At 34.9% G+C, this 12,787-nt stretch overlaps 1 protein-coding gene across 2 annotated transcripts in view; it reads right to left on the bottom strand.

The window, feature by feature from the left end:
• FZD3 (frizzled class receptor 3) overlaps nucleotides 1-12,787 on the bottom strand; it is an 80,139-nt gene that overhangs the window by 32,135 nt on the left and 35,217 nt on the right. Inside the window, exon 6 of one of the 2 annotated variants that reach the window (XM_054561387.2) lies at nucleotides 4,951-5,111. The exons of the other annotated variant lie outside the window; for it this stretch is intronic. Within the exon in view, the coding sequence (XP_054417362.1) occupies nucleotides 5,028-5,111 (84 nt within the window). The 3' untranslated portion in view covers nucleotides 4,951-5,027. Of the gene's footprint in view, nucleotides 1-4,950; nucleotides 5,112-12,787 lie in introns of those variants that run through there. 2 annotated transcript variants of the gene reach the window in all.

Here is a 12,787-nt window from a genome sequence, read left to right as displayed (position 1 = left end):
CTAAGGTAGAGGTGGAGGTACTGAGAAGCTGAAGGATTGGATCTGAGATATGTGAGAAAGAGAGGGTCCAAAGATAGCTCCAAATTTGGATCTGAACAACTAGCAGATAATGATACCATTTACTGAATGGAGCAGAACTGGGAACGCGATGCAGGAAGCAGATCCGAGGAAAATTCAGAGCTGTGTTTTAGACATATTAAGTTTAAAATGCTTTGTAGACTTTCAAAATAAAGTGTCATGTAAATAGATATTCTGGAGCACAGAAACAAGGTTGGGCTGTATAGTCTGAAACATGGGACTGGATAAGATTATACAGAAAAAAAGGAGAAGGGAAAGAAAACAGAGAGCCTAGGAGAGAAACCCTATCTTCCAACTTCGATTCTTTAGCACCTTAAACTGCATTGTCTGTGTAAATTAGAAATATTGTTCACGTAACATAAATGCTTGAATAAGAGGGAAGGAGCGCTAAAAACAAAATCAGTAATAGCAACAACCAAAACCTCCAATTAGGCAAGAAGATTTGGAAGACAGCAGGGATGTAACACAGAACATTTTGCATTACAGGGTTCTGGTTAAAGCCAAAATTCCAGAAAAGACAAGTCAGCACCTGCCCATGGCAGGGATACAGTGCGAAAGCAACTCAAACAACACCTGTTTTTTGAAGATGCCACAGGCAGAGTGTTGGAGCCAGAGGGCCAAGATACTGAGGAAGAGCCAAGCTACTGCTATAAAGGAGTGCCCCCTTATAAATGAAGAACAAAGAAGAAGAATACATTATTATCTACTTATAAATCACACAGAGACACAAAAATAGTGAGGTAGTTAGTATGTAAAACAGGCCATACACTAGCTAGAAAGGTAAAGCCTACTAAAGAAAAATATTTAAATAAAGGAAATGGGATACAGTGTTTAGTTTTTATTTTTAAAAAGCCCTATAATAAACTGAATTTTATTTATTTATTTATTGAAAGGGGCTCACTCTGTCGCCCAGGCTGGAGTGCAGTGGTGCAATTCTCGGCTCACTGCAACCTCCACCTCCCAGGTTCAAATGATTCTCCTGCCTCAGCCTCCTGAGTAGCTGGGATTACAGGCACCCGCCACCACACCCAGCTAATTTTTATATTTTTAGTAGACACAAGGTTTCACCATGTTGGCCAGACTGGCCTCAAACTCCTGACCTCAAGTAATCAACCTGTCTTGGCCTCCCAAAGTGCTGGGATTACAGGTGTAAGTCACCACATTTGGCTATAGAATTTTTAAAGAAAAAACTCACAAAATATTTCAGTTCCTTGCATAATTAAAATGGACAAATAAGAAAACTGTCAAGTATTCTTTTTAAGTGTTCCTAAAAACGTTATATTCCTATTGATGTTATATCACCTTTGCAATTGGAAAAAATTTACCTGATGTATATCCCAGCACTTTGGGAGGCCGAGGCCAGTGGATCACCTGAGGTCAGGAGTTCAAGGCCAACCTGACCAATATGGTGAAACCCTGTCTCTAAAAATACAAAAATTAGCCTGGTGTGGTGGTGGGCGCCTGTAATCCCAGCTACTCGGAAGGCTGAGACATGAGAATAGCTTGAACTCGGGAGGCGGAGGTTGCAGTGAGCCGAGATCGTGCCATTGCACTCTAGCCTGGGCAACAGAGCGAGATTCTGTCTCAAAAAAAAACAAAAACAAAAACAAACAAAAAAAACTTACCTGATGTATTTCTTTGATCTACCTGGAGAATACCTGGCAAAAAAGGGAGACATCAGCATCTACTTGCTATAAGCCCTGGGTCTTGATGACTGTCCCTGTTCTACAACAGCCTGGCTAGCTATAAATAGCCTACATTCACTATCTTCTGAATCACTGATCTCCACTAACACTACTCCGATTTAATCTACAGAGTTGCAATAACTCTTTTCAACCATCATATAAAAACCATTTACCTGCGTTTTGATTTTTCTATTTAGATACATAATCCACCAAAGACCCCAGGGCTTAAATTATTTTTAATTAAATGGAAAAAAAACTACTCATGCTAAGGGTGAAATACCCTGCAAAAAAAGAAAAACACTTAAGGTTTTTTTTTTATTATTGTGATGGCCTAAATTCAATACTTGTTTTTGAGACCTTAGCTTTGAATCAGGTTGGCAGAGTCCTTGGCTTCTTTCCCTATCAAGAGGAATCTATACTTTACTAATAGAAGTACATATTGCATTGGGTTTGCTTTTATTTTTTTAAATAAATTCATTGCAAAATATTGACTTATATCAAGCCTATGGTCACCTAAAGCTCACATAAAAATGAACTATTCATCAGGTTCATACAGAGTCTGTCATACAACTGTTAAGTGACAACAGTTCCTGAATGGAGGTCTTCTGATTCCCGCTTTTGTGTACTTTTTAACTACACTACACTGCTTAGCAACCTTTACTGTTATTATGCTTTGAAAAGTCACCTACTTGCCCTATCAAATACAACGGCTTATTATGTGATAGTAATTAAGACAATGTGGCACTGGGACAGAAAAATAGACCCTCGAATAGAACAGCAAAACAAATTTCACATATGGGAACTTGATATATGACTAAGGCAGTATTATAGATCAGTGGAGAAAAGATGAACTAGTCAATAAATGGTGCACGCAACCTAGATTCCTCACATGCGCAGCTCACAACAGGGTTCGCGCTCCTATGAGAATCTAATGCTGCTGCTTACCTGTCAGGAGGCTCAGGCAGTAATGCAAGCGATGGGGAGTAAATACAGATGAAGCTTTGCTGGCTCACCCACCACTCACTTCCTGCTGTGTGGACCTATACTGGTCCATCACCCGGGGGTAGGGGATCCCTGATATAGGGTATAACTATCATATTCCTGAAGGTATCTTTATTTTTACTAGGTTTCCCCGTATTTTTTTTAAGAGATGAGAGAGTAAGAACTAAAAACTAACTGTTCTTTAGTCACAGAACTATCTGATTTCCATGTTTATTTTCTCTCACTAGGCTATGAACTGTAGGGGAGAGGCTGTATTTTATTCACAGTTGCTTCTCCAGCAACTATCAATATGCCAAAATATATAATATATATATAATATATAACATATATAATATATATATAATATATAACATATATAATATATATAATATATAACATATAATATATATAATATATAACATATATAATAAATGGTTTTGCATTAATGAATGAATTTTATAAAAGGGGAAAAACAAGTTGTGGTTTATGGGAGAATAGTTTCTAGATTCATTTAATATTAGACCTGAGGAAAAACCCCTACAGATTATTCAATCCAATCCCCTAAAATTTTAGAGATGAAGAAAGTATAAACTTAGTGACTAGCCTAAAGACACAAAACTAGTTAGAGATATAGCCAGAACTACATGATGTCTCTCCAAATACTCAGACCTGTGTTTTTTGCATATGAAGAGGTGTAAAATGATGTTAAGTCTGTAGGCTTTGGAATCAGTTCACATCTCAGCTCTGTAACTTACTGTATGACTTGGGATAAACTGTATAAATATATGAGACTCAGTTTTCTCATTTGTAAAACTGAGTACAATATAACTTACTGGGCTAATGTGAGGCTTAAATGAGATGATGTGTATAAATTGTTGAGCATAGGACATGACACACGGCATGTAACTTAAAAAACTAGAAGCAACTATGATTATTAAACTATGTTGCTTCTACTCTACTATTCTCATAAAATACTAAAATTATTTCCTTAAATTGGTATGGTAATGCCTTCAAAGATTACTGGAAATACGTCTTATTTACATGTGTTTATTATAGTGATAGGTTAGAATTCATTTTTATTTATTTACTATAGTGATAACAGTACTAGATTATATTGAATTATTATTATTTTTTTGGAGACAAGAGTTTCACTCTTGTCGCCCAGGCTGGAGTGCAGTGGCGCAATCTCGGCTCACTGAAACCTCTGCCTCCTGGGTTCAAGTGATTCTCCTGCCTCAGCCTCCTAGGTAGCGGGGATTACAGGCGCCCGCCACCACGCCCAGCTAATTTTTGTATTTTTAGTAGAGACGGGGTTTCACCATAGTCGTCAGGTTAGTCTCGAACTCCTGACCTCAGGTGTTCTGCCCACCTCGGCCTCCCAAAGTGCTGGGATTGCAGGCGTGAGCCACCACGCCCAGCCTATATTAAATATTTTTAATACTATTATGCAGTAGAGTAAAAGGCTGATCCTCAAAAGCAGAAATGAGAATGCAACAGTGACAATTTATATGGGACAGAAAAATGTCATAGGTCACCAACCACTGTTATAAAAGAATGATCAAAGATGACATAGAATAATACTTGCTATAGATGAAGGGTCAACAAACTACAGCCTGAAGACCAAATCTGTCGCAATGCCTGTTTCTACAAATAAAGCTTTATTGGAATACTTCCTTCCATTTGCTGACTTACTGTCTATGGCTGCTTTTGTACCACAGCAGCAAAGCTGAGTAGTTGTACCATGGCAGCAAAGCTGAGTAGCTGCAACAAAAACCAATGGCCAGCAATGTCTAAAATATTTATTATCTGATCTTTTAGTTTGCCATGCCCTACTGTAGATAATGGCAAGTACATTGAATTTTTTTCTAAAAATGTGTAAGCATATCAGGTATTTCTGCAGTGAAGACTTAAACTGAACACACAACTTAGGTTATTCTGTTTAACAGAGGCCAGAATAATAACTTGTATATTTTATCATATTTATCCAAAAGTGTCATTTGACAGTATTTTACAACCAGTACATAACAGTATTAACAGTTTCTATAAATTTCTATAATAGTCTATGTTTCCTTCATATCGTATTCTGTAATATTTTCTGGCAAAACAAGAGATATAGAATATTTTTTCAGGGAATTCTCATTCTTTTCCTCTGTTACAGAAACTAAATAATTTTGAGGTTTGGCCCTAGGAAGTCATAGGTAGGCAGGATATTTACCAATTTAAAGATTAGTAGAAAAACAAAAAAAAGGTTAGTAGTACTACATATTTATACAAAAGAATTACTCATTGTCTAATGTTGGCAGCGTAAAACATACCCATTTCCCTCATGGTCCTTTCATAAACAATTCTGATTCCTTTTGCAACTGCCTGGTAAAGGGAAAGACTCATCAGAAAATGAAGCTAAAATCATAACAAATTAGATTTAATGTTATTCTGCTATTTTTGTATTTTTCTGAATCAAGGCTAGATAAAATAACAGATGGGATGCCTTGTGTGCTCAGAAGAATAGAAATAATATTTTTTGTTTGTTTTCTATAAAAATAATTTTTTTTTGAGACAGGGTCTCCCTCTGTCACCCAGGCTGGAGTGCAGTGACACAAACTCGGCTCACTGCAACCTCCACCTCCTGGGTTCAAGCACTTCTCCTGCCTCAGCCTCCTGAGTAGCTGGGATTATAGGCGTGTGCCACCACAGCCCGGCTAATTTTTGTATTTTTAGTACAGATAGGCTTTCACCACATTGGTCAGGCTGGTCTGGAACTCCCAACCTCAGGTTATCCACCCTCCTTGGCCTCCCAAAGTGCTGGGATTACAGGCATGAGCCACTGCGCCTGGACTATAAAAATAATTTTTAAAGAATTCTACAAATGGCTGTAATGTGAATTTGACAGTCTTGGCTAACCTGCTTGTACTATGGTAACACATTTCTGTTACCGAAATAGAAGTTCTAGTGTCAAAATTCCTTGGGACATACTGCATTAAATTAGATGGATGAAAGAGATGAAAAAAATGAAGGGGCATTTTAGGAAAGGAAGGAAACATGTGCTTTTCAAAATCGATGTTTAAAAGAAAAAAATGACTCTAGTACAGAGTATAAGATAATCCTTTTTAAAGCCTCAAGAATTATGTACTTGTAATAACAGGAGTTAATATTGAAATTTTACTTTGTGCAAAGCACTCTGGTAAGAGGTTTATGTTTCTCATTTAATCTTCATTGCCACCCATGGGGTAGATATTACTGCATTTAACATATTATTTTCTGCATTTTACATGAAGGAATGGTAGCAACAAGTCACAAACCCAGCCTGTCTGATTTTAAAGCCCACATTTTTAACGAATATTATGCTAAATTCAAATTCTTTTCTAGAAATATCAAGAATCTTTGAGAACTGTAACTTTCACAGGATACTTTGAAACTCTTAGAAGGCACTAAAAATAGAGGAAATTATTATTAGACCAAAAAAACCCAAATATCTGTAAAATTACTGATCTGTTATTTTAAAATACACAATATAAAAAAGTATTCTAGAAATAAACCAGTTTTTAAATTGTGAAATATTACTCTGACTACTCAGACTATATTTCATAATTAATTCAGAATTTAGGCATTCAATACTACTTTTCAAGTATTATTTAATAAACATTAAAAATGAGTGTTCTTGCTAAAAATGGTTGGTATAGTATTTTAAAATCTAGGTAGTGACATCAAAAACAAAGAGAGGCTGAAAGACTGTCATAGCCAAGAGGCCAAGGAGACATGACTACTACACGTCATCTCCTGGGTGGGATCTTAGAACAGAAATAGGACACTAGATAAAAACTAAGGAAATCCGAATAAAGTATGGACTTTAGTTAATAATAATGTATCACTATTGGTTAGCCAATTATAACAGATGTACCATAGTGATATAAGATGTTAATAACAGGGAAAACTGGTACAAGGCATATGGGAACTCACTGTGTTATCTTCACAATTTTTCTGTCAATCTAGAACTGTGCTAAAACCTACAATTTTATTTAGAAAACAGAAAAAAAAGCCAGTGAAACTGTTTTCAGCGAGAACACTCATTTTAAAATACTTTACACCCAGCCAATTTTTCTTCAAATTATGAATTTACATTCACGCAATTTGCACTAAACCCAATTGGTATTTTGAAAAAACATGATAAACAACTCAGGAACTAATTTTTTCAGATATTTGAAAGTTTCTGTAATATGAGAGATAACTGCTAAGCAACCTTATTGGTTTTTAAGCAAATATATTCAAATATTTTCTCTTTCTAAGTCACCTGAGGAGACTGCTCCATCATTGCTTAAAACATTTAAAAAACTTCTTATTAGGAATTATCATCAGCGCCTACTAAGTGTTCTATAAGGCACACTCAATAACAGCAGATCTTTATTCAAGTATGTGTGGGTATTACTTCAATATAAAAATTTCACATCACTGGTGCTCAATTCAGAAGTCTGTATAAGATTCCTCCAAAAATAAATTCCGAACAAAAACAAATATTAATCTCCTAATATCTGAATATTAAAATCAAAGTAGGGCAAATTATTGTATAATTCCATTTATATGAGATATCTAGAATTAAATTAATAGAGACAAAGTAGAATGGTAGTTGACAGGGGATGTGGGGAAGAAGAATGGGGAGTTATTGTTTAATGGGTACAGAGTTTCACTGATTGATTGATTGATTGATTTTTATTGAGATAGGGTCTCGCTCTGTCACCTAGGCTGGAGTGCAGTGGTGCAATCACAGCTCTCTGAAGCCTTGACCTCTTGGGCTCAAACTATTCTCCTGCCTCAGCCTCCCGAGTAGCTAGGACTACAGGCGCATGCCAACATGCCTGGCTAATTTTTGTATTTTTTGTAGAAATGGGGTCTTACCATGTTGCTAAGTCTTCTCAGTTTGAAAAGATGAAAAAGTTACTGGAAATGGATGGTGGTGATGTTTGCACAATGTGAATTTACTTAATGTCACAGAACTGTACACTTAAAAATGGTTAAAATGAGAACGTATACATAATGTGTGTATGCGTCTATAAAACTACAATTAAAAAAACAGGTGGCTGGTCTTCTAGTTTATCTGTAGGCTACAGTTCAGATGGGCTATAGTTTGCTGATCCTTAAGCTAATGTAACTATGTAAGACACATTACTTCTTTCTGCTTTAAATGCTTTTGAATGGCAGGAATGAAGCCATGCTATCTATTTGAAAAGGTTGTTGTGGATATTAGCAATCACAGATTTTACCCACAATGAAGTCTATACAAATAAGAGTTCATATTTATAGTACTTTATCTTTTTTGAACAGGCCAGGTTTAACTCAACATCTATTTATTCAAGCAAGATTGGAAAGCACAAGAATCACAAAGGAATTCATGGGACTCACATATAGAATAAAACTTTAGCCACACCAGCACTATCTTCCAGAACAGTCTCTGAATTAATATGCTAAAGAGAAAGGAAATCCTAGAAAAAAAAATACACGTTGGAGGGAATTTTTAAAACGTATCCAAGTGTTATTAACCTATGAGATGTTAGGGTAAAAAACATCCCTTTCCATCAGCTTTGTGAGGGGACCTTTCTGTGAAGAACAAAAAGCCAGAGATTCCCAAACTTCAATAAATAAAAGTTCTCAAACAAAACGAAACAAAACAAACATAAAGTTACTTAAAGTTAAGTTCAGAAGACAGAATGAGTGTGAACGACCAACCTGGTTAATAATGGTCTTTTGGTTAAATTTAAAGTAACTATTAAATGTATTTTTAAAATACATTTTAAAATATTGACAATAAATGAGTTAAGCTTTCAATTCAAGAATCTAGAAAAACAAAGTAATTCTAAAGAAAGCAGTAGGGATGAAATAAGACAAGAAATAATTGAATTAAAAAGATAATCTTTGGTGGGAGCAGTGGCTCAGGCCTGTTATCCCAGTGCTTTGGGAGGCTGCAGAGGCAGGATCCCTGAGGCCAGGAGTTTGAGACCTGCCTGGGCAGCATAACAAGACCCCATCTCTACCAAAAGAAAAAAAAAAGAAAAATCCTTTAACAAGATTGAACGTGGGGAAAAAAGAACATATTTATTAGGAGCAAAAACTAAAATGGTAAAAACATTTTAAAAATGAACAAATTTATGCTAATGTATTTGAAAAGTTAGATGAAATAATGTTCCAGAAAAATATAAATGACAAAAAATGCCTCAAGAAGAAATAAAAGACCTGAATAAAACCATTAGTATTGAAGAGATTAAATGGTAACTTAACAAAAATCTACTTTCTTAACCAACTTCTTTCCTTTTACTTCAATGACATGAGGACAGAGTTTTACAGGAGGATGTGCAAATCCTTTCCAAGAGTAGACAGCTCTTATATGAAATATAGAAATTGGAAAGCAAGCGAGACAAATTTGTCCCTATTTGCAAACAACATGATTTCTAGAAAGAATATCTAAGAGAATCGATACACAATCAGAACTAATAGGAGTTCAACGAGGATGTTTGATATAAAACCAATACACAAAATAAATCAGGCCAGGCACATTAGCTCACACCTACAATCCCAGTCTTTAGAAAGTCAAGGTGGAAGGATCACTTGAGACCAGCCTGGACAACACAGGGAGACCTCATCTCTACAAAAAAAGAAAAAAAAAAAAAGTTAGCCAAGCATGGTAGCACACGCCTGTAGCCCCACCTACTTGGGAGGATGAGGCAGGAGGATCACTCAAACCTGGGAGTTCATGGTTACAGAGAGCTATGACTGTGCCACTGCACTCCAACCTAGGCAACAGAGCAAGATTTTGTCACAATAAATAAATTAAAAAAATTTTAAATGGCATGCCTGTACACCATCAATAACCAATTTAATGCATAAAAACATAAATAAGATATTAAAACTCAGTATTGCAAAAATGGCAATGTTCCTCAGATTCATTTATAAGTTGAAAACAATTTCAATGAAAATCCTGACAGTGTTTTCATGGAAAATTGATTTTAAAATTCATACAGAAGAGCAAAGTACCAAGAATAGCTAAAATAGTTTTGAAGAAGAAGAACAAGGTAAGGAAGATGTGGAGTTGACACATGGTTATACAAATGAGAGAGCCCAAAAATGAAACTTGTGCATGACAGAGGTTGCATTACAATTGAAATAGATGAACTATTTGATCAACGATGCAGAAAGCACATGTCTTATCCATATGGAAAAATAAAATTGTGCTCCTTACAACATTCACAAAAATAAATTTTATGGGATTAGAGATATGAATCAAAAAAGCAAATTGTAGAAACTGCTAGAAAAAATACAGCAGGCCATTTTAATCACTTTAATGGCAGGGAAGGATTATCTTAAAACACAAAAGACTAAGAAAGCACAAATAAAGTGAAAAGACAAGCCACAAAGCAGAAAATATCTGTAATGCAAATGACTGACAAAGAAAACCAATAATATTTAAACAGTAAAAAGCAAATAACTTAACAGAGCAATGGACAAAGATAACAAATAGGTAAATCACAGAGAAACCCCAAATGGCCAATAAATATACGAAAACACATTCAACCTTACTTATAATAAGGAAAAGGTAAATTACTACAGAATTGAGATATTATTTCAAAGTCTGGCAAAAATGTAAAAGCCTGAGAGTGCCAAAATGGGGACAAAGGGGAAACTCATATTCTGGTGTGAGTATAAATTAAAATAACCACTTAAGTTGAACATGCTTATAGCCTACAATGCAAAAATTCCAATAGAAACTCTTGTTCATATGTAAGAAATGAAAGTGTTAAAAGAATATTCACTGAAAAATGGCTTACAACAAAAAATTAGAAACTATATAATTCATCAATAAATGAGTGAATAAATTGCAGTACAGTTATACAATAGCATACTCCACTGCAGTTAAAACAAATTATCAGTACACATATCAACATATATATTCTCAAAAACATAAAACTGAGTTTAAAAATGAGCTACAGAATGATCTCACATATATACATTTTAAAAACTTGCATAACAGCAAATTTTACGGATAAACACTCAGCGACAGTATAAAAATATTCAGGAGAATGAAAAATACCGTATTTATGAGAAGGGTTTCTCTAGGAAGGGAGGAAGAAGAGGAATGGAAATATGGAAAGGAACAGAGGAGGTATCAACTGTATCTTTAATATTAGATACACAGGTACACAGACAGATACAGATACATATGCCATAATTTCAAGATTTCAAGGTAGTTGGGTTGTGAGTACATGGATATTTATTTTCTATATCTCTATATATTTGAAATACGTTATACATTTCCTTTATATTAGTAAAAGGAAACATTTTAAAAAATAGAGTTGCAGTATTAAAATAAATGCAACTCAAAAACAAAATGTTGAGTTAAAGAATTTAGTCAAAGAAATACATGTATAGTGTGATATAATTTATGTACTGGGTAAAACAAACATTTTTTATAACTACGTATGTATTGGTAATTGTATAGGCTTTTATGGGAATGAACAACTCCAAATTCACGATGATGGTTGTCTCTGGGGAGTCAATAAGAGGAACAGGATTAGGGAAGGGTACACAGGAAGTTTCAGCTAAATCTATGACTTCTTTAAAAAGTCTGAAGCAAATATTGCATTTGCTAAAGCTTAGTACGAGGTGGCTTTTAAAAAACATATCTATATGTAAATAATGGTAGCAACAACAATAATAGACAATAACAAGTAAGAATAGAGCCAACATTTTGAGCACTTATTATGTAGTAGCCACATTTCTCCCATCCAAGTACTAACCAGGCCCTACCCTGCTTAGCTTCTGAGATCAGAAGATATCGGGAGCATTCAGGGTGGTGTGGCCGTAGACTAGCAGCCACACTTCTAAGTATTTACATGCATAATCCTAAAAACAACCCTAGGAGGTAGATTCATTACTATCCTCATATTATGAGGAACTGAAGCAGAGGGAGGTGAAGTTCATCCAAGGTTACAAAGTTAAGTAATTAATGAAAGTAAGAAAAGAAGCTAGGACTCCTACTCCAGCTTACAGTTTAATACCTATGTTATTATCATCATTTGTTATTCATTTCTGTATGTTGAAAATATTTCTTAGAAAACACTATTAATCCCCCCCAACACACACACACACACACACACACACCCCCACACATATACATATATTTCAGTGTAGCTCAAACTGGTTCTAAAGATGCTAAAAGAATTCTAGGTATGTCATGAAAAAAGCAGCATCCCAACTACTCTACTGATTTACATGTTTGAAGTCTGGTATTTTTTAAGACCATTATTTCATGGTCAAACATTATTTCTTCAGTAGCCCTAAAATAATAATTTAGAATCCTAGAAACTGACATGGGGAAGCATAAAGTATAATTCAACATCTCTCTCTCAGAGGGAAAATTGGATTATTTACCTTTAGGTCTGAAAACTCATATTAAGAGTTTTTAGTAAGCAGTTCTGGCAAGAAACTGAATGGAATTTCAATTATTCATTTTTTCCTAGTCTCTAAGTTATGAGTTGGTTTATTTTTAAAAAGTCAGTAGCTAATATACAATGATAAAATATCATTTGTATAGGACTACTTATACCAAAATAAAAGGGAAATTGGCATTCTCAGCTATCAAAAATGTATCAGCATTTATTATGTGCTAACCCCATACTCTCTGTAGCAGTAACCATTTGTTAAATATACATTTCTGTTACCATGTCTTAAAAATGTCCCCTCTTCTCAAGCAATATACCCACATTATCATTACTCTCATCTACAGAATGTCTTCAAAAAACAAAAAAGAAGTTCTTCTTGCAAAGAGTTCAGTGTATAGTAGTAGGGGAAACAGACTAGTAAACAAAAGTTATCTGTAATCCATAAGTACGTCAATAAAGGTATTTAAAAATATTAGAGTAACAAAGGTTGGAGGAGATGGAAAGGTGGCTGGTGCACTTTTATAAGAGGAAATCTGGAAAATGATGAACAGGAGACACCACATTAGAGTACTCTTTTAAGAAAACTTGTTTTAAAAGAAAGAAGAGAGGCTGGCGTGG

The sequence above is a fragment of the Pongo abelii genome, chromosome 7 (assembly GCF_028885655.2).
Source record: "Pongo abelii isolate AG06213 chromosome 7, NHGRI_mPonAbe1-v2.0_pri, whole genome shotgun sequence".
NCBI classification, from domain to species: Eukaryota; Metazoa; Chordata; class Mammalia; order Primates; family Hominidae; genus Pongo; species Pongo abelii.
This window is presented reverse-complemented; position numbering and strand designations above follow the sequence as displayed.